We start from the raw sequence: 27997 nt of genomic DNA, 5'->3' as shown, positions 1-27997 counted from the left end.
AATATACACAAGCACTTGAGGGACAAGAAGAAAAAAAACATCTGAAAATAATTACCATGGCATACTATCACATTTGGCGGTCAATGACTTATTTCCTGAAACACTGGTAATTGTTACTATACTAACAGTATTTGTAGGAAAAAAATATTTTTTAAATTAGGATCTGTGGCAAAAAAACAGCATCAAGAGTAGTCAATTGAAAACACTGATTTTACATGATTGATAATAAGGAATATACTTTGAAAGACTCAATTGTAATATTTTATTTTCTCATTGGCATTGTACAGCATGTCTTACAGCACCAAGGACAGCAAAATGTGTGTAGGGCTATATATATTATATATAATGTATTTGTTTTTACAGCTTTTACATTTTTTATCTCAAGCAAGTCTGTAACCTAACTGTAGATTCCTGACATGACTTTCCTCAAAACATCTGCTTTTATATATATATATATATTTTTTTTTTTTTACATCTTTAAAATAACTGCAAATATACCTTTGAACCTGAGGAAAATGTTTTGGATTTGAAGAACAGGAACTAGCATGTCATACTATGTGCTGATGAGAATCATACTGGCATTTGTTTTCTCACAAATTGTGGCTGTCCTGGCCTCTACTATGGTCTCAAGTGATTCCATAGACAAAAGATGACAGAAAGCGTCCAAAGGTTTTTTGTTTCATTCTGAGATGTGCCAAGTTTATAGTCAGAGATAATTTCAAGTGAATGTAAGAGTTTGGGTTTGCGTCAAAGACTGATGGTCCGGTTGTACAATTGATAAACTAATTGTCATAACAATAGCTTGCTCTATATTACAAACACAATCTGTTTCTTAAGATTTTACTGCATTGCGAATACTTACAGCCCAAGTTTATTCCAATAGTTTACATTTAAAACAGTCAAGTCAAATATACATTTCACAATTTGTTACTTTGTCCAAAGACAACAGTTATTGTGGAAAAAAGAAAAAGGAATGAGCACAGACTGTAAACAACATTTCTGCCAGTACCAGTCGTTTTGTCAGAACAATTTACCATCATTCCATGTTAGCTACAGACATTTTGGCACCAAATGGCAGTAGCAAGCCAATTTTCACATGTGGGCAGCCACTGTTTTGACAGCCTAGTTAGACATTACAAAGAAATACAATTTAATAAAAATCAACAATTGTACTTGTAGGTTCCAGACCTTCAAAATCAAAGCATCGACAATGCAAAGAAAGAGACACCATATTTCACAGGTAAGAGTAGGCATTCCAACATGTTGCACTTTTGCAATGATGAGGAGCATGCTAGCGGTCAGGTTGCAGTTGGAAAGTGAGGTACACTAAAACTGAAGCACTGCTGTCCGTCATCTGTCTCAACTGTGGGATGGGTTAGGAGAAAGGGAAGGGGAGGAATGGGGACGACAACATCAGACCGTTCTGTGTGAAAACTGGTTCAAGTGTTGACGCTGCTGTCCCAACAGCGAGGGGAAGGGGGGGGGTTTGGCCAATGAACATTGTCACCTTTATCCCAGCTGTCACTGAAGGCAGGCATGGGGGGAGGGGGGCAATGAGAACACCAGTGTGGAGAAGCCTACAGAAGTAACAAAATTGGAATATTTTATATTTACACTAGCCTATACATTAAGACTAAATATACAGAATTTAGTAAATGTTTGTGTTCCAATTTAATATGATGAAGTGCCCCTTACATGCAGCTCTTCTTTATTATCCTGCTTTGGTGTCCACCAATTGTAGCTGAACATTCACAGGCATTGCATCCCCTTCGTAGCCGCCCTTTGACTGCATTTGGTTCTGAATGGAGTTCACCTGATCAGGAAAGACAATACGTTATGGGTTAGGCTGAAGATAACACACATTGTGCACATTGCAGAAAGTTCCAGTTTGGAATTTGAAAGCAAATTATTTCTAATATATGTAAAATAGAAACACAATTAGAAACATAAAAAAAAAGTTATAATGCTCATATATTTTTATCAGAGGTGGGTAGAGTAGCCCAAAACTGTACTCAAGTAAAAGTATTGTTACTTTAAAATAATAATGACTCAAGTACAAGTAATCATGCAAATAATTACCTGAGTAAGAAAGTGAAAATCTAGTGAAAATACTACTGAAGTACTGAGTTACATCACAGAAATTAACAGGAAGATGGAAACAGATATTCATGTCTCGAATGTTGTTAGTGTGGTGCTCCTACATTTGGTTTGGTGCTTCTAGAGCAGGGGTGTCAAACTCATTTTAGTTAAGGGGCCAAAAACTGTCCCAGTGTTTCCCACACATAGACTAATTTGTGGCGGTGCGCCACAGAATCAACACCGGCCGCCACATATTGCGTTTCGTAAAAAAATGTGTTATCGCTATTTAGGTTAAAACACGCAGCGTATTCGTTCAGCTGCATTTCCTTTCCCCTGCTTTCCCTCCGTCTCTCAAGCGTCTTTCTCACGTAATCACACAGTCACAACGTTAGCACACGTTAGCAACAATGCATACATACGCCGTTCTAGTAAGACCGACAGCTATGTCAGCGAGCCTTCAGCATTAGTGCCGTAGCTAAAAGTCGAGGAAAGTTGAGGCTTTTCACTATGTACCTTACTCGAAGGTTCCCCTTCGTTCTTTTGGTGAGAAGTCTCAGGAGCTAGCTACTTACCCGGCGTCATGGAGCTGACCAGTTAAATAGTTGTTTAGCACTAGCGTTGCTACATGCATAATGCAGAAATGATGTTAGTTGTTGTTAATTTTGTGAAATCATTTTGGATTAATATTTAATGTAATAAATTATTAACAAATTAACTGTGTAATGAATTATTAACGAAGAAATTATTACCCCCCCCCCCCCGGTCTGACAACCCCAACCCCCCACCCCGCCACAACTAGATTTCTAATCTGTGGGAAACACTGCTGTGCACTTTGATGGACCAGAGCAGTAAAATCATAGCATAATAACGCATACATAACAACAATATTTCTCGATGTTGGTGAAGGTTTTTTGACGATTAACCCTATTTTAAAGATCCCATGACATGCTTTTTTTGGATGCTTTTATATGGGCCTTAGTTGTCCCCTAATACTATCTGAAGTTTATTTCCCGAAATTCAGCCTTGGTGCAGAAATAAAGCCAGTACGGTCAGTCCCACAATGAGCTTTCCTCAGGACTTGCTGTGTCTGTAGCTTTAAATGCTATGAGGAAGAAAGAGGCGGGGCTAACTGCCATGCATCGGTCGTTTGCCAGCCATGATGTCTTGACCATAGACATAATTAAGAGTAGACGCCGCATCGACCGCTACTGCCTACTGGCGCTGACAAGCTGTGGGATCGCCCTCTTGGAACGGGCAACCACTCCACAAAGTGTAATCTGTTTGGCTGGGGCAACGAGCTGTCAGCGCATTTAATTAATCATACCGAACTGAATACCAAACTGATTTTCACGTGATTTGTTTTGCTGCAAAGGTCAAACATGTAGCTATGATACAGGACATGGTATTCTTTTCACAAAATATAACCAATAGTATGGTAATGTTAAATCTTACTTATGAAACTAATCCCCCGAGCCCTGTTTGCAATTGTCCGCAGATTGAGCTGTGTCTTTTCTCCTCTGCTCTTCTCCCTGTACACCAACAGCTGCACCTCCAGCCATCCGTCCGTCAAACTCCTGAAGTTTGCGGACGACACCACCCTCATTGGGCTCATCTCTGGTGGAGACGAGTCCGACTATAGGTGGGAAGCGGACAACCTGGTGACCTGGTTCAGCCAGAACAACCTAGAGCTCAATGCTCTCAAGACAGTGGAGATGGTTGTGGACTTCAGGAAGAACACAGCCCCACTCACCCCCATCACCCTGTGTGACTCCCCAGTCAACACTGTGGAGTCCTTCCGCTTCCTGGGCACTATCCTCTCCCAGGACCTCAAGTGGGAACTGAACATCAGTTCCCTCACCAAGAAAGCACAACAGAGGATGTACTTCCTGCGGCAGCTGGAAGAAATTCAACCTGCCAAAGACAATGATAGTGCACTTCTACACAGCCATCATTGAGTCTATCCTCACCTCCTCCATCACCATCTGGTACGCTGCTGCCACTGCCAAGGACAAGAGCAGGCTGCATCGTATCATCCGCACAGCAGAGAAGGTGATTGGCTGCAATCTGCCTTCCCTCGAGGACCTGCACACGTCGAGGACCCTGAGACGAGCGAAGAAGATTGTGGCGGACTCCTCCCACCCTGGTCACTCCCTGTTTCAAACACTCCCCTCCGGCAGAAGGCTGCGGTCCATCAGGACCAAAACCTCACGCCACACAAACAGTTTCTTCCCTTCCGCTGTTGGCCTCCTCAACAAGGCCAAGAGCTCACACTGACTCTAATGACTTCATGTCTTAAAACTTTTACTTTTGCACTACATTCAATTCCTGTATATTTGTATTTTATATTGTAATTTGTCAACTTATATTTTATTTTATGCCCACTTTTATTCTATTTTAGTGTGTTCCACTTTTTACTGCTAGTTTTAGTATAGTTAGACCACATATTTAAATTTAATATTCCTATATGTTTATTGTATGCACCTTCCTGCCAAAACAAATTCCTTGTCAGTGCAAACTTTCATGGCGAATAAATCCCATTCTGATTCTGATTCTGATTGTTCCTTCGATGTTTCTGTTGTCATGTGATACATGGTTAGTTAAGAAGACACGATTTTTCCTGCTCCAATGTATATGGCCAAAAAAGTGTTTGTCTGTAAGTGTTTTCTTGATAGCAGTTATCAGTTATTGTTTGTAAACATTACTCGTGAAAGAAATTTGTAGTGAACTAAAGTTTGTTTGAATTGTTTGCTCTATTGATGCGCAAATGAATATGAATATGCTAATCGCTAACGAGGTCTCTGGAAATTCCCATATAATCTAACGTGTATCACAATTGATTGTTTTTCGAGAAGAATGTTACTAATTGAGATGCATTCTGTATGTCTGCTCAATTTTACAGTGCTTCCTGAGTAAAATGTGAGAACAACTTCAAGCTTCATCTTTTGACTTGGGAAAACTGTTAGCTATCTGTCGAGCTAATGTAGCAGGCTAGAAAGACCTAACCACACACACAGAAGCGGGGGCAGAACACCCGTTTTTATAGGAAATGTAAACTTGTTGACAATTTGTTCTTCCCCAATCTCAACCAACAGCCAAACACAGCAACAATTGACGATGTTTTAAAAAACATTTTTTCCACTGTAATTGCTCACGTATGGTTCTAAACTAGCTGACTTCCATCAAAACAATCATTCGCGCGTCTGAAACCGGAAGCTTTCAAGGGCCAAACTTGACGAATGAAAATTGTAGAATGTTCATCAAAAAAGGTCTATATTCTACCATTGTCATAATTATCTTAAATGGTTTTGTTGCAAAAGCTAAATCGTCAGTATAGGGACTTGAAGCACACGATCTGGAGTAAACTGGCGATAGCAAAGATTATGGCAAATACCACACAAACGGAATTGGTGCTCGCTAGCTCTGCAAATTCAGCTATTCTGGAAGGCCAGCCAATATAAAACCAAAACATGAATTATATTAAAATGACACTCATACAGCTGTCAATCCTTGTCAATGCAATCCGTTTCACCTTTCCTAGCTGACTGTCTAGCTGGTAGATCGAAGCCTATTCTATAAGAATGGTAATACATGATAGAAGCCCATCTCCTACTGTAAATCAGCGGTTCTCAAAGTGGGGGTCGCGACCCCTTTGGAAAGGTTTTTTGGGGGTCGTTAAAAATGTTCGGAGGCGAGATTCCTGCCGGACAATTCCTGCCGGACAATTCAAATATGGGAAATAAAATTCCCATGTTTCCTGCCTTAATATCTTTGCCATCCAATCACCGATTTTATTTCTGAAAACTGCCAGATACTCATGACAACTTAGCTCAAAGCACATATCATTGGTTGAGGGGTTACTGGGAGGGGGGAATAAATGTATCGTCAGCAACGGCAGCCATTGTTTTCCGAGGCGGAGCCAGAGCGGATACCATGGGAGATTGCCTACAGTAGATTTACAGCTTTGAATTGAAATCGGAGACTATATTATGAGTTAAGACACATTTCTTAATGTGTTGTCAATATTGCCAATTAAAAGTCTAAACTTTTTACTTACAAAGAATTTGGTTGTGGGAGTGACGCAAGTTTTTTAGGAAAGAATTACGTGTCCGACAGGACAGGCAGCTATGACGGTAGTAGTAGCACTGTTAAGCCTTGATTTGAGCAGATTTCTAGAAAACTTGGAAAAACAACATTAACTTGCTAGATTATGTACACTGTAAGGTAAATGCACATGCCTTGTTAGGCCAATTCGGTCGATTGTAGAAGAAACTCGAAAGTTTTTTTGTTATCGAGAGGAGTATCCAGCCATAGCGCTAGCTACTTTTGAGGGAGGAGAATTCCGGTTTCCCCCATGTTTCCACTAGTCACTAGAATGGTCATAACTTTTAATCAAAATATGATATTTCTAATCTGTCTTCTGTTCTACAGTTCCCACAGATTTGTGGATATTCCACCTACTCAAAGTATTTCTCCATCTTGTAAATAAAGTGGTTAAAAATGAATTAAGTTGTCTGATGAGGTATGGTGGATGGAGAAGTTAATGTAAAAAATGGCTGCCTGAAATCACCTTGATAAAATATTATTTTCCTTAAGTAATCATATATTTATTCATATCATAAAAATCCCTTAGTTCTCCTCTTCAATATGGTATAAACAGTTAAGGTGTAAGATTTTATATGAAAATTCATAAAATATTAATATGAATCATATTTCAAAAGCATATGGAATGTTGGCTTAGGCAGTAAAGGGTTTTAAATAGGTTAGGCAGTTTAGTGCCATCTAATAGCCATTTTAGAATAATTATATTTTTTGCGTTGGTCATTTGCAGCAGCTACAGCTGGCTTTGTTTCCACGGTGGTATACCGTGACTGAGTTAGGTTGGGAGGACAGGTCATTTCGGGGGTTGTAAGCATACACATTTAACGGAAAATGGACAGATGGCTGCTAAGAACATCAGAGAAAAGCTCGGAAGAGCAATCCACCAGTGTGTCTGAACCATCCACCAGTGCCTCTGAACCATCCACCAGTGCCTCTGTTCCGCGATCTTCAGGTGGGACAGGCATGCATGATGCAGGGGACCCCGGTGAGAAAAAAAGCATTGCAAATTTCTAAAGGAATACATTCAATTCGGATTCACGTGCCATGTTAAAAATCAGGTGGAGCATCCACAATGTGTGCTTTGCGGTGACGTTCTGGCACACGAAAGTTTAAAACCTGTTAAAATGAAAAGACATTTAGAAACTCGACACCCAGATCATGCCCAGAAACCCATTCAGTTCTTTCAAAGAAAAGAAACGGCACTGCTTGGGCAAAAGTCTGCAATGCATGGGCAAGCAACTGTGCCCACCAAAGCCCTCGCAGCATCTTATGAGGTGGCCCACCTGGTAGCAAAATCTCTGAAGCCACACACAATTGCTGAGAGTCTACTCCTCCCTGCAGCAATTGCAATGGTGAGTGCAATGCACGGCGAAAAGGTTGCTAATGCATTGAAGACCATCCCGCTCTCCAATGACACCATGTCCAGGCGCATTTACGACATCGCCCACGATATGAAATACAACTGCTTGAGCGAGTACAAAACAGCAGATTTTCTTTGCAGCTGGACGAGTCCACAGACATGGTTGGTGTCGCACACCTGATGGTGTGTATTCGTTACAGTCACAAGGGAAAACTCCACGAGGATATGCTGTTCTGTGCTCCATTAGAAGGACGGTGTACTGGTGATGACATTTTCAATTGTCTAAAAAGTTGGATGGAGGACGCAGGATTGTGTTGGGAAAAATGCATAAGCATATGCACTGATGGAGCCGGAGCTATGATGGGGAAAAATAAAGGACTTAAAGCAAAGGTTCTCACTGTTGCACCACACATCAGGTTTACCCACTGCCTTATCCACAGGGAAGCCTTGGCAGCGAAATCACTGGAACCAGAGCTGGAGGATGTTCTCCAAACAGCAGTCAAAATAGTCAATCACATCAAGTCACCTCCCCTAAACACCAGACTCTTTGCCATTCTATGCCAAGAGATGGGAGCTACTCACGAATCACTTCTGTTCCATTCAGAGGTTAGGTGGCTTTCGAGAGGAAAGGTTCTTACACGCCTATTCGAGCTGAGAGATGAGGTGCGCACCTTTCTCTCCAACACACACTCCACTTTTGCGCATCATCTTGCCGACTCAACATGGATCGCATGTCTTGCATACCTGTCGGGTATATTTGACAAATTAAACTCACTAAATATATCACTGCAAGGCCCCAACAGTAACATCTTATCCCTGTCAGACAAAGTCAACGCTTTCATAAAAAAGCTGGAGCGTTGGGCAGTCTGTATCGAGAATGGCGATTTTGAAATGTTCTCAGACCTACATGACTTTTTGGAAGAGAATGCCATTAAGGTCACTTCACTTAAATCCTCAATAATCAGTCACCTCCACCAGCTCCTGCAAAAATTCCACCAATACTTTCCTGCAGAGAATGTGGAAAAATATGACTGGATACGTCAGCCATTCAGCAGCTGCGCTTCAAGCGAAGTAGACTCTGAGCTCGAAGATGCGTTGCTTGAGCTCTCCAGTGATCGGACGTTGCAGATGTCGTTTGCATCCAAGACACTGGATGAGTTTTGGCTTTCAGTTGCACAGGAGTACCCCGCACTGTCTGCGGCCGCTATGGCCATTCTTACACACTTTGGGTCGACAAATCTGTGCGAAAAGACATTCTCGTCCCTAGTGTACTTAAAAAACAAGTACAGATGTCGGCTGAGCAGCGTGGAGGAAAATCTCTGAGTCGCCATGTGCGGCATCAGCCCAAGAATGAATTTCTTATGTTCCAAAAAGCAGGCCCACCCTTCACATGAATGTAAAAAAAAAAAATACAAACGACAACATGCTGTGATAAGACTGGAAGTCTCAAGCTATAAATACCCTCAATACATTAAGATCGGATGCATGCTCTTGGCTTGAATTTTATTTATTTTAATTTTTTTAGGTTTGTCGCTTATGCGTCTTGTTCAGGCCTAGATTTATCTGCAGATGCACTGTTCTGTCATGTGTAAGTTCTTGTTATAAATAAACTAGTCACCTTGTAATTTTTCCTTTGATATAATTGTTTCTTGTTTGATTATTTTCCTTTCAGTTTGTACAATTGTGGGAACATGCAATAAACCGGTTTTAAAATAAGAATTTTTTTTTATAGGGGGTCGCCAGACGTCACCACAGAATTTTGGGGGGTCGCCAGGGGAAAGGTTTGAGAACCGCTGCTGTAAATAACCTGCACATTTTGTGTGTGGTAGAAAAATGGCAGAAAAAAGGAAGATGGACATGAGAGAATTTTTCAGGACACCAAAACGCAAAGTAAGAACCCTAGTGGCCCATCTAAAAAATGTTCATAAAAATGATAATTGAATGAAATGCTAATTGAATGCTAATTGAGTGAAATGCTAATTGAATGTTTCATAATGATGTCATTAGGCAGAGCAGGCACCAGGTGACACACAGATAATAGAACTGGGGACAGAGCAGGAACAGGGAGTCAGGGAGTCTCAGGTAAGTTGGTTGAGTCTCAGTTTGGCAACATGACTTCTTTAGACTTGTAAAATATGGACATAATTGGACAATGCCATGGATACCCCCACTCTTTACTTAAACTAGTGACTGAACCAAGATTAGTTTGGGGCAATGGTATTGTTGCTGTACAGTGTACAGCACGTACTGGCATTTATTGGTATTGCTGGTTGCAAATACAGTACACCTGCATTCATACTTGACTGATAAGAAACACTACATGACTACATTTGAACAAGTTGAGACAACCCTTCAGTTACTAAGTATTAGTATTAATTATGGTTCCTCAATATACATTGCGTGGGGACGCGGGTCTTCGTCGGAATTCACACTCCTTTGTTTTTTTGCCATTGTTATGCTTGCAAGCAATCGATGTCGGCGTCTTTCGTGAAAGAGTTTCAACGAAACTGTAAACAAACGCAACGCAAAAAATTTTGTCCATCGAACTGTAGCCCATACCATGATTTTACAAGTCGAATCTGAAAACGAAAACAAGATAATTGTTAAAGCACTTGCTGTACTCAGTGTCACATGCATGGGTCAGTTTATTTTCGCGACAATCACACACCCTTCTCCAGAGAACGTAAGAGAAAAGTAGCTAAGTGTAAAATGAAATTCTGCCCCCTAAAATGCAGGAAATAGGGGTTTTAATTTCTTTTTTTTTTGCGGGGCAAAATAAATCTCGCCCCTCCATCACAAAAACCGTGCCACCGCCTCTGTGTACGTACAGTTTTGCGTCTAGGTTAACTTGTTTGAGGTGTGGATGCTAGGTAAATGTTTGTTATTGTCTTATAATCGAGCTAGCGCGATGGCTCTCCATAACTAAAAACGGTTCTACTTTTTCTTCCAGTACCGACCAAATTGGCCAAACAAGGCATGTACATTGAGCTTAAAGTGTACATAATCTAGCTAGATCGTTATTATTTGAGCAGGTTTTACAGAAATCTGCAAAGATCGAGGCTCGACTGTCATAGCTGACCGTCACGAACAGCCAAACCAGGGCTGGGGTAATGTTTGCTGCAGCTGGCGTTGATCCTATGAACAAACGCTTCGTAACTGGAAAGTTTTTATTTTTAATAGACGATATTGAACACAGATGTAAAGTAACTTGTCTTTACTCTAAAAATCGTCTCAGTTTTCAATTTGAAATAGTAGATCTAGCTTATGTAGGAAATCTTCCATTTTATCCTCTCTCTAGCTTCACGCCTTCGGTTATTATTCAAGCCTATGGTGTTAATACATACTACTTTGACACACTTGCAAGAAATGATCCGCTGATTAGATGTAGCATGATCTTATTATTTACGTTTAAAAAACTCACCAGAGACAACGACAACATCGGAAATCCTGCACTATGGATTATTATTTTGACGTAATCTTAAATTAAGTGTCTGAACAGGACTGGGTGTGCAGGCACGCATGATTAGTTTCTCCTCCGTGTTGAACCTGAAACTAGATTGTAGGTTAAAATGTTGCCAATGACCAACGGTTGCTACGTTTTTCCAGCAAGTTCAAGTCATTCCAGTGTTGTTCTTTTACCTTCAAAATCGTTCAACCCAGACTTCAGCAACTGGTTTTCTGCTAAATTTTCACATTTTCCTGTAGCTCATCTTTTTGAAATTTTACCCTTTTAGTTTTTCATTGCTCCAGGTCCTTTCAAAATACCTTTCACAGCAGTATCTTCCAACTGCCAGTACTTTTGCATTTTTTTCTCTCTTGTTTTTTTCTTTTCTGCAGTCATCTTGCTGCAGGTCCTACCTACATTTACATTTTAGTCATTTAGCAGACGCTCTTATCCAGAGCGACTTACAGTGAGTACAGGGACATTTCCCCGGAGGCAAGTAGGGTGAAGTGCCTTGCCCAAGGACACAATGTCATTTGGCACGGCGGGGAATCGATCCGGCAACCTTCTGATTACTAGCCCGACTCCCTCACAGACTCCCTCACCGCTCAGCCATCTGACTTTCTAACATACATTGCAGGCCTTTTAAAACTCCAGCAAATAATTTTCTCCAAAATCTTCACATTTTTATACATTGTTTCTCTTCTTTCGGATCTTTTCACTTTTTGCATCACTTTTGCATCTTTCTTCTCTTTTCTGTAGTTGTATGCCTTCGTCCAGCTCCAGCCCCTATTTAAAATACCTTTACGGCGCTTTAAAGCTTCAGCTTATAACTTTCAATTTATTCACAATTTTCAGCTTTTTTAGCATGGTCAGCTATCCCCATTCAGGTTTTCAGCATTCTCACTGATGTTAGCCTTTTCTAGTTGCTTTTTAGCCCCCCTAAAACTTTGTTAATATTTGGACTACATGGACAACCTCAGTGTCAAACGCTTCGTTTTGGTAGAAATTGAGTTGCTTGTATTAGGGTTTACGTTCCGTTGCACGGTTTAAGTAGAAATTACGTTTTTGTGGCAAAAAGTGAAGCTAACGGTGGCTAACTTGCTGGCCACAGTCACTGACGTTGCTAACGTCACTAACGTCACGAAAACACACGTGACTACCTGTAGCAGAACATTAGCTTAGCAGCTCGTTAACTTCTGGGAGATGATAGGCTAACTAGAAACGCCACAAGCAAAGAGGCCAGGGTGACAACTATTTACTCATTTAACATTGTCAGAAAAACAAAATTATGAAATGTAGTGTAAAATATGATGTACGCATTGTTATTAAGCTAGTCTATTTTCGGAAAGAGTGGTCTGCGGCTGAGGCGTTAGCATCATGAGTCATGACATGGCCTCTGTTGCCCGGGCGACACAGGGCACACATACAACATGACGCTATATCTGTTTTCAATCGTTACAGGGCATACATACAACATGACGCTACATCTGTTTTCTATCGTTAATTAAACATTCCTCACAAACATTCCCCTACATTTTTGTTTTGGGATTTATTATTTCATTTGATCACAAGTAAACGATTTGACTAGCAAAGAGGCCATGGTGATAACCATTTACTCATTTAAAATTTCCTTACAAAAAATAAGTATATTAAAGTATACTATAAGTATACAAAAACATGGATAGAACACTTTTAGTTCACTTTTGATATACTTTTAAGAAGTATGCTTAGAAAATAGTTCACTTTTAATATACTTTTAAGAAGTATACTTTGAAAATAGTTCACTTTTAATATACTTTTAAGTATGCTTTGAAAATAGTTCACATTTGATATACTTTTAAGGAGAATACTTAGAAAATAGTTCGCTTTTGATGTACTTTTAAGTATGCTTTGAAAATTTACATTTATGCATTTAGCAGACGCTTTTATCCAAAGCGACTTCCAAGAGAAAGCTTTACAAAAGAGCATAGGTCACTGATCATAACAACGAGGTAGTCCCAAACATTGCAAGCAGCCAAAACATGAAGCATACATTGTGAAAAAACTAAACAAGTGCCAAAAGGGAAGACCCATAAGAGCATGCAGTTATACAAGTTACAAATTAAAACAACATGAACCACAAAAAGTGCAGGACTGTACCTGTAGAAGAACAATCAACAGTAAAATATTTCACAGCGAGTACAAAACTTAACTTCGTTATAACTAACCTACAAGAGCAACAAGTCACTCAATAAGAGTCATTGTGATCCTGAAGGAAACTAACATCAGGTCCAGCCAAGCATTCCTAAGTGCCGTCGTACTCCCGGAACAAGTGCGTCTTGAGCCTTTTCTTGAAGGTGGGGAGACAGTCAGTGTCCCTGATGGAGGTGGGGAGCTGGTTCCACCATTGGGGGGCCAGGCAGGAGAAGAGCTTCTGAATCTACGAGACCGGGAGATTCAGCAATGTGGGCCGTGAGGGAGAGCTCGTGGTAACCCCAAGGTTCCTGGCAGAGGATGAAGGGGTCACCGTTGCAGATCCCAGGGTGATTGACAGATCGTGGGAGATGGAGGGGTTAGCCGGGATGATGAGAAGTTCTGTTTTGGCGAGGTTCAGCTGGAGGTGGTGCTCGGTCATCCATGCGGAGATGTCTGTGAGGCAGGGGGAGCGACAGGTACAGCTGTGTGTCGTCAGCGTAGCAGTGGTAGGAGAAGCCATGGGAGGTGATGATTGGTCCAAGTGAGGTGGTGTACAGAGAGAAGAGGAGGGGTCCAAGGACGGAGCCCTGTGGGAGACCAGTGGAGAGCTGGCGAGGGCCTGACAGTATGCCTTCCCAGGAGACCTGGTAGGATTTTCCCGATAGATAGGATGAGATCCACTGGAGTGCAGTGCCAGTGATGCCCATCTCAGAAAGTCTGGTGGTTAACCGTGTCAAAATTCTGCAGAAAGGTCCAGCAGAATTATTTGGCAAAAACGTTTAATAATTTCATATAAAAACAGAGTTGTGTCTTTAAACTTGCATCACACATCAATTGTCTTCTGCTGGTTGTACTACAGCACTTTTTTTTCAAAAATAAGCATAATATTAATTTTGGGGAATATCTTTTCCAAAAACGTTTAACAGTTTAATCATTACATACAGTTTTTTTGCCAAAAACGTTTAATAGTTTAATCATTAAATACAGTTGTGTCTTTAAACTTTCCTCACGCATAAATAGTCTTATGTTGGTTGTACTACAGCACTTACTTTTCCAAAATAAGCATAATCCTAATTTTGGGGAATATTTTTTTTCCATAAACGTTTAATAGTTTAATCATTAAATGTAGTTGTGTCTTTAAACTTTCCTCACACATCAATATTCTTATGTTGGTTGTACTACAGCACTTAAAAAAAAAAAATAGGCATAATATTAATTTTGGGGAATATCTTTTTTTCAAAAACGTTTAATAGTTTAATCATTAAATACAGTTGTGTTTTTAAACTTTCCTCACGCATAAATAGTCTTATGTTGGTTGTACTACAGCACTTACTTTTCAAAAATAAGCATAATCCTAATTTTGGGGAATATTTTTTTGCCATAAACGTTTAATAGTTTAATCATTAAATGTAGTTGTGTCTTTAAACTTTCCTCACACATCAATATTCTTATGTTGGTTGTACTACAGCACTTCCTTTTCAAAAATAAGCATAATCCTAATTTTGGGGAATATTTTTTGCCCAAAACATCTAATAGTTGAATCATTAAATACAGTTTTTTGCCAAAAACGTTTAATAGTTTAATCATTAAATACAGTTGTGTCTTTAAACTTTCCTCACACATAAATAGTCTTCTGATGGTTGAACTAAAGCACTTACTTTTCAAAAAAAGCCATATATATAATTTTAAGGAATTTTTATTGCTAAAAACATGAAATACTTTAATAATTACAAAGAGTCATGTCTCCAAAACTAATCCACACATAATTAGTCTCGATCAGCAAGGTCTTCTTCAAGCAGATGAAAACATTGCCTTCTAATGAGAAGGCAATTCATTGGTGTCAAATAGCAATAGTTTATGTCCTGAAGTTTAGTATTATTTGTCTATGCAATGTATTTTTGCCTGGATGTGCACACACTAAAAGTTCAAGTTCAAGTATTTTATTGTCTGATGCACAAAACAACACAGGGTTAGACTGGGCACTGACATTCGTAGGACAAGACAATACAAAGCAACCTGGCATAACATAACATACACAAGTACATTAAACATAGATCATCTATAATAAGATGACATATAGTAAACCTCCTAATATACAATAATATACAATATTCAATACACTATACTAAACCTCTAAATACACATAATAACCTATACGAACCTTAAAAACCTACACTAACCTAATCAGAATCAGAAACAGAAAGGGATTTTTTTGTCATGAAAGTTTGCATAGACAAGGAATTTGCTTTGGCAGGAAGGTGCATACAATAAACATATAGCAATCTTAAATTTAAATGTGGTCTAACTATACTAAGGGTACATAAACTAGCAATACTAAGTGGAATAGAATTCAAATAAAATATACAATAAAATATAAGTTGCCGTAATTTACAATATGAAAAACTAATATTACAGGAGATACAAATGGCACACAGTATTTACAGTATAATGTCAGAGCATAAGCAACATTAGCAACAACATTAGCAATCCAAAACTCTTTCTAGCATGTGTATTGACAAGGAGAGCCTAACCTGTCAGCTGTGTTGTCGATGCCTCGAGAGAAAAGTGAAAGTAACCAGAGCTTGCCGTCAAGCAGTAGCTCTGGTCGTACAATGTGTTTGACGTCAATGACATTTTCAAAAGCTTTTTAGAACGGAAAGGCGACTTAACTCTAACATCCAGCGGTGTGTATTTTTTTTGCCTCCCTTTTCGAATTCAGAATTTAAATTACTATACAAAAAATTATATCCTGAGAAAAGTGGATTTTGAGGGGTATAGCTCCATAGACCTCCATTCATTCTGCACTCGACCGTTAGCGCCCTCATATGGAACTTAAGTGGAACTTGTCAGAGCTAGTAATCTATCAAGCGTGGCCAGCGAGAACGCTTCTGATTTCACAGAAGTCCTTGCGGACTTGCAAGACCATTCTCGCAAGGACGCTTGCAAGAACGTTCTTCGAGAGTTCGAGAGAACGTTCAAGAGTGTACTTGCGTTCTTAGCGTTCTTCGGAGCCATTCTCTGACTTAAATTTTCGAACACGCCCCCGAGCGTGGTGCACTGTGGGAAGGCCAGCGGTGCAGAGCGTTAAAAAACGCTGCAGTATGAACGCACCGTTATGTTCATCACAACCGCAAGCTGTAGGATGATTTTGTCGGTAGCACTACAGTTATTATCAATGCTAACGACGAGATCTTCTCATATCCACCTTATTCTCAGGGGGTCTACTATAGAAATGATTATGGGTGCAACTTCCGGTGAGTGGCGGAAGTTGCGGTTTGCTATACGTTAATCCCAGCCAGCCGTCAGCAGTGATTCTTTCTAAAGAAATTTAAACTGTAACTTAACTAAAACTGTTTTGCTTTTAAACATATATTGTCATTTATATTGTTATTATTATTGTTATAAAATGTCATTGCGGAGCTCTGGTAGGCTACCTGTTGTGCTGTTCGCGGCTTTACAAACAACCAGACTTAGCTAAATCTGTGGCTTCAACGACAGTGTGTTGAAAACACACCCACAACAAAAAGGTATTGTTCTTGTGACAAACGGTACAGTTTCCATCGCCTGCCAACAGATGAGGACTACAAAAGAATGTAGCTGAAAAACCTAACCTTGAAGAGAGCACCCAAAACACTATCGTATGTGTACTCATTTCATTTTCTGGACAAAAAGCAGACGGAGGAAATCCGCATCCTGCTTTGTGTTGGGGCTACGAAAGACCTCCACAGATTTAGTTGCAGTACTGCCAGTAAAGGTGGGATGCAAGAGTTCATATAGGAATTTTTGTGTGTTAGTAGTGCCCTGGTCCAGCAACAAATGAGCACCCAGCCGCTTGTATTTCACCTGACGATGAAACTAAAACCCAGAACCGGTGATGTGGGACTTTGAGGCTCTGACTAGGCTTTGTCTGCTTTAAGGTAGACAAGGTTGTGTCCCACCTCCTTTATTAAAACGCGACCAACTTTATTGCTGTGGAGTTAGCTACAGTACTGATAAGACTCAGAGCTTTTCAGGTTATTCATCGCTTCATCGTCCGTAGCAAGAGTGTACGTTATTTGAGGCCACTTTTTCAGGTCGTCCTCCCATCTCTCGATAGTAGAGGGCAGAGGTATGATCAAATTGTCCTGTTTCAGATGTTACAGTCTGTGTTGCCACATGTTTTATTTCGCATCAGAATTTGCTTACCATGACAATCGCCAGCTCCGGAAGTCGCGCCCATAATTCAGAAAATGGTTCATGGGAGCTAGGAATAAGGTGGATATACAAACATGACACAGCCCATTGAGTGTTTGGTTCCTTAGTATAGGAAGACTCTGAAAAGTGTCAGCATTCCCTGTACAGTCTGGAACACTGCATTTATTTCCGTAGTCCAGTTTCAATATACTAGAAAAAACACTCTTCTTTGTAATTCTGTGGAAGTACAGAGCAGCGCTCAGCAAACGGGGCGTGACAAAGGTACAGACCAGAGCCAAAAAAGGGTGGAGCCCCGTTAGGATGTCACAGCGGGGGAATTTTTCAAGAACTACTGTTTCACAGCTACATTTTTTTATTGTGAGATTTACACAGGAAAGAGGTGTCAATGGACTTTGAGGTTCACTGTATGTCCATTTTACCCACTGAACTTTCGTTCTTCAACTGTGACAACGTAAATTCGGTTCTGCAATCAATCGCCTCTTTAACTGTGAGGACCATGTATTTATCCATACTGGTTATGTACCAGATGTGGGAAAATCCGAACAGTGATTTTTACTGCGTACCTGAGTGTGAAATGTCCGAATGACCTGATGGAGACCCATGCAAAATCACTGGTTCGATTCCAGGCTCTGGCAAGAGTATTTAGCTCTAAACTGGTCAATATACACATTTGGCCAAGGACCACCGCGACCTTTGCCTGTAAACAGTGATTCAGACTGTCAGAGACCTCTAAATAGCCTGAAACGGGTAAAACTAGCCTGACTAACGGAGGTCGCTTTCTCAGCCTCGCATGAGCAACGAAACAGGCTCGCTTTGAGAAATCAGACTATCTATCTTTAGATATCAGATTGGCTATTTTAAGCAGGCTCATATCTATAGTAAGCAGTCCTCCCTGACATTTTTTGTGTAGAATGGAGTGAAATACAACATTGTGAACACACTGCCAGTGACCGACCCGAATCTGACAGAGGCTAACGTCAAAACAATGTAGTCTAGTACCAGGGGACGGAGTCTCACTCAGATTGCAAGTTTTACACAAATCACACCAAAAATCGTACCGCCTGGCTAAATGTAGAATACCCATATCTCTTGAAAGCTGCCCTCCACAACCTTTTTGCTGTAAAATTGACCGACAAAATTATTTACTTTGTGACATGACGCAACGAGACGTGGCTGCCGCCTACCTACCTAAGACTATGCGGTGTACAGGGCGAGCCGTTCTCAAGCCGTTCTATCAAAAAGACTATCACGACCCAAAATGCCGCTAACTCCTTGCGTTACACTTTGTGAGTGACGTAAGCGCGTTGTGTCACACTAAAAATAATCATTGCGAAAGAATGTGAAGTGATTTAAAAATAATTGAAAGAAGCTTCGAGGCAGAGGAATTTGCCTCTATCATTTTTTGTAATCGAGTTACTCGAGGAATTGTTGCAGCCCTAATATTAATGTTGCATGAAAACTACTTTTACAAGTACAATGTATTCAAAAAGTTACTTATGTAGTACACGTTACTACCCACCTCTGATTTTAATATATTCTTAAGTAAAAAAATTGATGTTTTTTCACATGAATAAGGACATAGGGGTGGGGGGGTAATTGTAAAAGGATGTTTAGATCTACATTCATTTGCTCGTGATATCCCCATATCACAAGATTATATTAACGCATACTCTTTCAGGATAAACGTTAATTCCCAATTGATGGAAGGGATAAATAATTTGGTAATGGTCAAAGAGTCTGTATAAGTAATTGATATCCATCTCTACAGTTTAGGTGCTTTTTCCAAGTATCGTGGAATAAGTATTGTCCGTTGTCATATCTGCTAGAAAAGGTAATCAGTATTAAAGGTCAATAGAAAACCTGGCAGGGGGATGTCGTGTGCTGCATACCATGCAATACGATGGACAAGGCCCTCATAACATTCTCCACAGCACATCTGCATGTCGTAATCAATAATGCACAGTGAATAGTCTAAAATGAGGCAGTAAGCAACAATGTAACATTCCTACAGTAGGTTTTTAAACAAGATTTTACTGAATTAGCGTCCACAATGAGTAGAGTAGGAGGTTGCAGATTGAGTTCACCCCTCTGCTTCATGAAATGCGTGTGATCAGTAAGTAGTGGGAATGACCACTACACCATGCTTCCACACCCATATTCACAAACCAACAAGGTCATCATTACCAGCTGGCTCAACCATCATTACATTCACACTTGGGAAACAATTAAACTTGTGCTTTCATTTTGTTCACTTTCACCATTTCCTTTCAGACTCACAGAGTTAATGCCACTGAAGAGGTCTCCCGATCCCACGTGAGCTGTGTGGACGAAGTTGGTTGGCTCGCCTATCATACTCCTGTCAATGCGCCTCCGTCGTTTCTGTGAGAGGGAACGAGATGGACACAACATTGTCATTCTACGGAATACATATCCTTTTTAGATTCTGAACATTTCTAAACTGTTCATGTTTTACACGCAAAGTATCACTGTCCAATGGTCAAAATATTTTACCTTTAGCTTTACTATAAATTGATTAATACCATTTGCACAGATCATGCATGCAGTATGCTTATGAACGAGGTGAAGTGCCATAGTGTGAATCTTTCCTGTCAAAGAAAGAATATGAACACTCCTTTCCACTTCTCTGACAAAGAAAACAAACTTGACTTTAGTGAAGAACAAATCTAGCCTACTGCTTTGAAAACAGTCTGAGTTGTCAGAGTGATCCAGGTCGCATGCACTCTTGCAAACAGTCTACGCTGGCGGAGGATAGCGAAAGAACTGTATTTAAATGTCACCAGACATGTTTCAACTAATGAGAATACATATTTGACCCACATTCAAGGGCTTGTTCTGTGGCTTAAACCTCATAAAATAGTGACAGATACTAACATCCTGGCTACAGCTGTAAAAAAATATTTAAATGAACGACAAAACAAACATACCCATTACTGACACTACACACCCCGTTGCCATGACAACTGTTTTCCAATAACAGAGGTATTGTGAAGCCCGCCATTTTCTCAACTCCTTCACACATAAGTGTCATGTCACATAATTGACGTCATGGTGACTTAACCCACAATGCTTTTACTGGATTTAAATTCTGACTAGTGCTGTCAAACGATTAAAATATTAAATCACGATTAATCGCATTAATGTCATAGTTAACTCGCGATTAATCACAATTAAACGCACATTTTTGTCTATTCTAAATGTCCCTCGATTTCTTTTTGTCCAATAATTTTTTCTCATTTTAATGCTTTTATCAACATGGAAAAGTGGATCGGATTGCTTGGTGCAAATGTTTTTTTTTTATTGAAAATAACATTGCAATCGCCTGGCTTTGATGAGGGGGCGGAGAATTCGCATCAGCTGTGTGCTTTGCCATCAAGTGGTATTCCAGACTGGACGTGCTGCGATGATAGCTCAGTTCACAACGACAAAACACACAGATCACTTTGCTCTTGTCAATGGGACCATTTGGCAACTTTTTAATAGTAAACTTTGCATTCAGAATCTTATTGGCATCCATTTCGGCGTCTCGTGCTCGCCATCTACTCAAAGCGTAAAGTTAGCCAATACTCTTTAGCCAGCTCGCAAGCCAAACAAGTGTGTGCGCGTGCCTGTTGTTTTGTTTCCGGTGTAGCTAGATCCGGTGTGGTGTTGCAGTTTTTCTAAGGTCAGTAGCCTGCGTCCAAGTGTTGAATGCATCCTGGCTTCCTGTTCTAATGGGCTTTGGTAGAGGTATGGCTGTGTAAACTCCTTTGCTTGCATATTACACCCAGAGCCTAAGTACTGGTTCAGGGTCATTTATGGGTCAAAGGCAGTACTGTTCTGATTCCTACTACCACATGGCTATTGTGTACATAGAAACTCCATATGAGGGAGACATTTGTAAGAGACTGTGGGCCTCATTTATCAAGCCGTTTGCGCCTGTTTCCAGGCCCTGGTTACTTTGTTCGCAAAGACCGAGTTCACTGATGTGGGCTGTGTAAATGTGTAAATAACAAACAGGGGGTAAAATCGCAGATTGCTTGCCACATGAGCGAGTTGCGCTTTCAATATGCGTTCATGCGAGCCCATTGTTCTTTTAGAGACGCAATAATTGCGCTTAAGGGCGGAGTATGGGCAGATTGCCCGATGAGTATCAGGTTTAATAAATACTACGCAAAATGAGGAAGCATAGCGGGCGCTATTACCGAAGTCGCATAAACAGACGCAGCGTAAACTGCGCATGTGTCAGTAAATGAGGGCCTGAGAGCCTAAGAATCCTGCCAACAAAATCATACTTTGGGTGATCTCTACAAACAAGCAAGTCACTACGGATGCAAACCAAGTTTATGTGTCTGAGGTAGTGTAAAATTGGGTTAAACAGGATTATACCTGGCAGTATATTGTATTGTAGTGATCTTTTCTTTTTGGGTTATATTCCACATGGGTGCAATAACTCAAGACTGGTAACATACTGTAGGATGTTAAGAAAGGATAAGAAATAATAAATCCTCCACATCTTGGAAAGTCATACTAGACATGGGCCAGGGGCGTCGTTAGACCCTTTTTACTAAGGCAAGTGCTCCAGTATAAGTCTGCTGTGCCCCAGTAAAATCTAAAGTTTGAGTTTGAACAATTTACTTTAATAGTCAGTGCATTCATTTAGATTGATAATCCCGGAAAAAAGCAGTATCCCACTCGACGCTTGTAAAATCAGAGTGAGGGGAGTCAGATGGCTGAGCGGTGAAGGAGTCGGGCTAGTAATCAGCAGGTCACCGGATCGATTCCCCGTCGTGCCAAATGACGTTGTGTCCTTGGGCAAGGCACTTCACCCTACTTGCCTCGGGGAATGTCCCTGTACGTACTGTAAGTCGCTCTGGATAAGAGCGTCTGCTAAATGACTAAATGTAATGTAAAATCAAAGCAGTTTAACCAAAAACACAAACCGATGCCTGCAGAATTGTCAGCGCGCTCTTCTTAGCTTGCCAAATAGCCACTGCAGCACTTACACAGAAGTTCAGTTGTCGGACTCGGCACACAAGTCAGAATTGAAGTAGGTTAATAAAACATTACAAAAAGAAAGAAAGTTTCTAAATGATAGGCCTAACGATCATCATATTTTATATAACAATATTACATGAAGCTCCAAAAAACTGTATTTGCAAGAAAAAAAACTGCACTGTCGCATTAACTATTTATGTCCCTGCCAATATAGAGGGTTAAGAAAGGGGAGTTTCTATAGCCTTGTAGTGCATTGTGCGCAGCAAGCTTGATAGAAAAAATATGAATATGAATAGGGTGCTGTGCCCCAATGGAGTTTTCTGTCTAACAACGCCTCTGACATGGGCTAAGACAGAGACAACTATTTCACCAGGCAAAGGCCTGAAATGGCTCAAACCTCAAATATAATTCACAGAGAGAACAATTATGGCCTGTATTTGAATCAAACAAATCTAGGACACAGAACACAGACAATAATTAAGCATCTAATCATGCACAGGATGGACCTGAGGTTTAACCCAAGTTTATTTTATTGTTGAAATGGCCAAAATAATTGGTTCCTGAAAAACAATTTGTTGGTAGTGCAATTGATTCACTTCCATAATTCTAAAGTCAGATTGATCCAATCAAGCTTTCTATCAAAACTGCATGGTTTGAAACACATGATCAAATACATTTGTTGCCATTTTATGATCCAACTTTCCACCAAATGTCCTATGCTGTGCTCTGTTATTATTTGAGCTCTAACTGTATCTATAAAGTGAAGTCTAAAGTAATTGGGGGCCAAGCAGCAAAGCCACCTATTGTGTTTCTACCTTTTTGGGGGCCAAGCAGCGAAGCCACCTATTGGGTTTCTACCTTTTCTTATTATTATTGGGGGCCAAGCAGTGAAGCTGAAAAGCAACCTTTTGGGTTTCAATCTTTTCTTATTATTGTCGTGTGTGCCTGCCTTTGGCAAGGCTCAACCTATATTTTTTCTCACATATATTTATTTATTTTTTAAATATTCTCCCACCCTTAAATAAAGTGCACTACATAGACAATGTGGGAGTCAAAATGTACGTCTTGGTACCAATTGCATTGCTTGTATTCGTGCGAACGTTGTTTTTGACGGATTAGACGTAATTTACATTTTTGTGGAGAAAAGTGCCTGTCAGAAACGTCACACCACGCCTGCAATCATAAGAATGCATGTACAATACAACCGCGCATGCGATCATAACAAGGCATACAATACAAGTTGCGAGTCAGACAGGCAGTCTGTCGCTGTGTTGACCAGTTCGTTTTCTGTCCGATATTTTTCAGCTTTTTGTTAGCTAGCTTGTTAGTCTTCCGTTCCAGATCGCTTCCGGGAGATACTGTATTATGCTAACAGTCTAAGAGTGGTTAGTAGAAGGCCAAGTTAGTTAGCTGTTATCCCTGCACATTGTCTGCTAACTGTTACCAAAAGTGCTAGTTTTCCAAAGCACTGAGTCATCAGCAGTTAAATTCAACTGGTATTGGTACCGATTTCTGAAATGTTGGGACCATGATAACACTACGCTGCAGTCTGCTGTTGTCCTTGGCAGTGGCAGGAGCATACGAGATGGTGATGGAGGAGGTGAGGATGGACTCAATGATTGCTGTGTAAAAGTGCACCATCATTGTCTTTGGCAGGTTGAACTTCTAAGCTGCCGCAGGAAGTACATCCTCTGTTGTGCTTTCTTGGTGAGGGAGCTGATGTTCAGTTCCCACTTGAGGTCCTGGAAGATGATAGTGCCCAGGAAGCGGGAGAACTCCACAGTGTGGACTGGGGAGTCACACATGGTGATGGGGCTGAGTGGGGCTGGGTTCTTCTTGAAGTCAACAACCAACTTTACTGTCTTTAGAGCATTGAGCTCCAAGTTGTTCTGGCTGCACCAGGTTGTCAGCTTTCCACCTATAGTCAGACACATCAAAGATGTGTTTTCCCAGCTGTCAGATAGGAAGCCTGTGATCCACCTGCAGGTGGAGTCAGGCACGTTCAGCTGGGTGAGCTTATCCTGTAGCAGACCCGGGATATGGTGTTGAAAGCAGTGGCGGAACTAGAGTTTTATACATGGGGTGGCCAAGGGATGGCCAAGGCTACTTCAGGGGGTCCAGAGTCTTGGGTCATTGTTTTAATTAATATATACAGTATAATCTGGGTCTATAAGTGCTGGAACATACAAAATATTTTTGGAAAAAAAGCTCAAGCACCAGGCCACTTATAATGGCATTTCTGTGTTGCAGGAATAACACAGTACATAGTTTATTTACAAAACAAAGTGAATTTACAAACCCCAAAAAACACTGCAATTTGATTTGACAGGTAGCAGAAATCAAGCAGAAATGGACTTGATAAATATAAATAACAACCACATTACAAATTTACAGTATAATATTTATGTTCATATATATTATGTTAACTAATAGCAAAGAAAAGTTTTGGAATTGGCCTAAACAAGACCAAATTAAATCTGTGGACCGCCTGTGGGCCAAAAATGCCAGGGCCGATTTTTTGTCCCAGTCCAGCCCTGGTTGTGGATAGTATGTCAGGAAATAAAGCCAAGTCACTCATTTAGTGGCAGAATCCAATGTTATGTTATATATCCTGAGGATAGCCTACTGTAGCAGACCTTTCTATGTGACAACGGACAAGAGTGTTTTGTCCCTCGGGAGTTGCCGTAGATTTGATGCTGAACGCATTTGTGATATCAGCTAGGGCTGTTCGAATAGCGATGTCAAGAAGAGCAGTGGTAAAATACAAGTTAGGAAAAGAGACAGCGTCCGTGTCTTTTTGTCCACAGGATCATGTACAATTTGATCTAAACCAAACTTACAAAGAGCTCGGTTACACTACCAAAGTTGAATTAGTAATGTTGTTAGCGATGCTAGCGTTATTTTGCTAGAGCTAGCTAGCCTATAACATTTCACTGGGTCTTGCAGCTGTTTGATTAACTGAAATTATTATGAATCTGTATCTCTCAACAAATGTCTCTCTTCGATTTGAATAATGCACCGCAACGCAGCAAGATAAATGCTTCTTTCAACAAGAGGTCAAATTAAATGTCAATCAGCATCAAATTTCCAGTAGCAAACTTTATTTTGGGTGGCCAATCAGATGTCAGGGGTGTCCAGTGCCACCCCGGACACTCCTCTGGCTCCGCTACTGGTTAAAAGCAGAGCTGAAGTCCACAAGCAGGATCCTGGAATAAGGATCTCTGGAATTCATTACCACCCCAACTTAGAAACATCGATTCATTCCCCCATTTCAAATTGCAACTCAAAACATCTGTTTAAAACTGCTTATTCCACTTGATGTCAAATGCTCTACCTCCTTCTATTGTTTTTAATGTTGTTGTATTCTTAATTTTTTTGCTGCTTTTAATGTCTGATGTACCTCTGTACGGTGTCCTGAAGTGTTGAGAAAGGCGCCTTTAAATAAAATGTCTTATTATTATAAGATCCCGGTGAGTCCAGGTGCAGGAGGATGAAGTGGAGGGCCATGTTTACTGCTTCATCTACAGACCTATTAGCTCTGTAGGCAAACTGCAGGGAGTCCAGGAGAGGGTGCCAGCATGAGGCACTCAAAAGACCTCATTACCACAGACGTCAGGGTGACGGGTCTCGCGACGGGTGTGTGTGTGTGTGTGGGGGGGGGGGTGATGGCAGGTGTGGGTCAGGACAGTCCAATTGTATTTTTAAAGTGACAGTAGAACTCGTTTAGGTCGTTGGCCAGGCCAGAGTTGTTAATGGAGTTGGGGCTCTGGGCTTGTAGTTGGTGATCTGCCTGGGCCCTCTGCAGACAGAAGAGTCGTTAGCTGAGAATTGATGGTGTAGTCTCTCAGATTACAATCATTTAGCCTCTCTCACCACCTTCCTAAACCTGTTCTTTGACTCCTTGAACCTGGATCTGTCCTCACTCCTGAACGCTTTCTCCTGTCCACCTGAACCTTCAGTTTTGCTGTGAACCAGGGCTGTATACCAACAGAAGCTGCTCACAGAAGCTGATGTATGACATTGCAGCCTCTGTGAGCTCATACAGACTGTTGGTAGCAGTCGTGAGCATTTCCCAGTAAGTACAGTCCAAGCATGCCCGCAGATCCTCCACAGCCCCACTGGTCTACTGTTTTGATGTCCTCACAGCAGGTTTACAGCGATAAAGTTTCTGTGTGTATGCAAGAATCAGGTGGACCATGGTGTTGTCAGTGTCCCAGTGCTGCTTGGCGGATGGCATGGTACGATCTAATGACAAAAATAACCAGTGCTGTAAGATGAATGACGTCTTCCTCAGGACACTCTGGTTGAAGGAGCAGAAGGAGTGTATTGATTGAGTTCTTATAAACCAGTACGTGATCAGCAGTACTCAATGCAGGGATGCAGCCAAAGCCCACATGTTCTGGCACTGAAATCTTAACAGTTCCATAAGCCAGGACCAAGAGACATGGAGAGGCAGCTTTTTAGTTTTTATGCTCCCAGCCTTTTGAATACTTTTGGTAGCTAGAGGAGAAGCTCTTTTACAAAGTGTGCCTTTTATCAACAGCTTTTTTAGTTGCTCGTCAGAGGAGACACCTGTTGCTAGTACTAGCCCATCTTCTAATGTTAACAATGAGGCTGATTGTGAGACCAGGTCCCTTTGCGAGCCCGAGCCGGAGTGTGTTTCAACACCAACTGGAGCCAGTAGTGCTGGCTCCACCACTCTGGGCTTCCTGTAACGGAAGCTGTCAATCAAGGTACAAGGATGTTCCTGTGGGTATGATTGCATTGAAAGCGACCAATGAGTGCCTCTCTTGGTTTTCGCCCCCTATTTGCCTAATTTCAAATAACAATCGCGGTCCCGGACAGTGAGTGACCTGACATATTCAGATCAAATCAGATTTTCTCCAGTCTATTGTTCAAAAACAAACTAACAACACTTGATAGGTAACAAAAAAACAACATTATAAAAACACCCACACACACACATTCCTGGCATTAACAGAGAGATAAGCAGCCTGTAACATTAGTGTTCTCACTACTTTACACAGTTAGATGACAGTCAGAGTATAGCTGAGAGGGCTTGTCTTTTACCCACATAAACGGCATTCCCAATGTGAGGCAAGAATATACAAGAAACAAGCTCTACATATACGCACATTAAAATGGTCCTAAAATTCCAATCATAAACAAATGATTAGGCTACAACAAAGATTTACCCCAAACGAGGAAGTAACACATTTTAATTTTTTATTAATTTTTATAATTATAATAATATATTCATTTAGCAATTTCTTTTTTTCAAAGCAACTGACATAGTATGCGGGATTTGAACCTAATCCCTCTGGATTTCCAGCCAAATACGCAACCACTAAGCTCTTCTGTACATCTATTGAAACAATACATATGCGTAGGTTTAGACAAATTTTAGACTGGAGAACTACAGTATAAACAACGTGCTGTGTATCTTTGTGGTGGGCACTCTTACCGGCTGGGGCTGCTCTGCAATACAGCAGTTGAAGCACAACCAGAATTCGCTCATGACGAGCAGTACTAGTGTTCTTAAGGGTTCCTGTGAGAGTCCTCCTGACAGGAGGGGCTGGAAATAAATGGTCCTTGGGTGGCAGGAGGTCCTGAGAAAATGGGGGGGCAGTGTCCTGTCCTGGGTACAGGGT

General features: G+C 40.8%; 1 protein-coding gene across 1 annotated transcript; it reads right to left on the bottom strand.

The window, feature by feature from the left end:
- Positions 1-549: 549 nt before the first annotated feature.
- On the bottom strand, positions 550-27997 carry cdc42se2 (CDC42 small effector 2). Its single transcript, XM_047014779.1, has 4 exons — positions 27811-27997; positions 19629-19730; positions 1696-1813; positions 550-1577 (listed from the first exon to the last, which is right to left on the bottom strand). The coding sequence occupies exons 1-3, from the start codon at positions 27862-27864 to the stop codon at positions 1712-1714; spliced, it is 258 nt and encodes an 85-aa protein (XP_046870735.1). The 5' UTR covers positions 27865-27997; the 3' UTR covers positions 550-1577; positions 1696-1711.

Source organism: Hypomesus transpacificus, unplaced genomic scaffold (genome assembly GCF_021917145.1).
Source record: "Hypomesus transpacificus isolate Combined female unplaced genomic scaffold, fHypTra1 scaffold_27, whole genome shotgun sequence".
Taxonomy (NCBI): domain Eukaryota; kingdom Metazoa; phylum Chordata; class Actinopteri; order Osmeriformes; family Osmeridae; genus Hypomesus; species Hypomesus transpacificus.
This window is presented reverse-complemented; position numbering and strand designations above follow the sequence as displayed.

Bases quoted from the DNA above. Each gene is read 5' to 3' on its own strand.
- cdc42se2 (XM_047014779.1), bottom strand. From the start codon at position 27,864: ATGAGCGAATTCTGGTTGTGCTTCAACTGCTGTATTGCAGAGCAGCCC. The intron at 19,731-27,810 runs GTAAGAGTGCCC...TCCCTCTCACAG, and splicing joins TTGCAGAGCAGCCCCAGCCG to AAACGACGGAGGCGCATTGA. The intron at 1,814-19,628 runs GTGAGTCTGAAA...TTTCCTGATCAG, and splicing joins TCTTCAGTGGCATTAACTCT to GTGAACTCCATTCAGAACCA.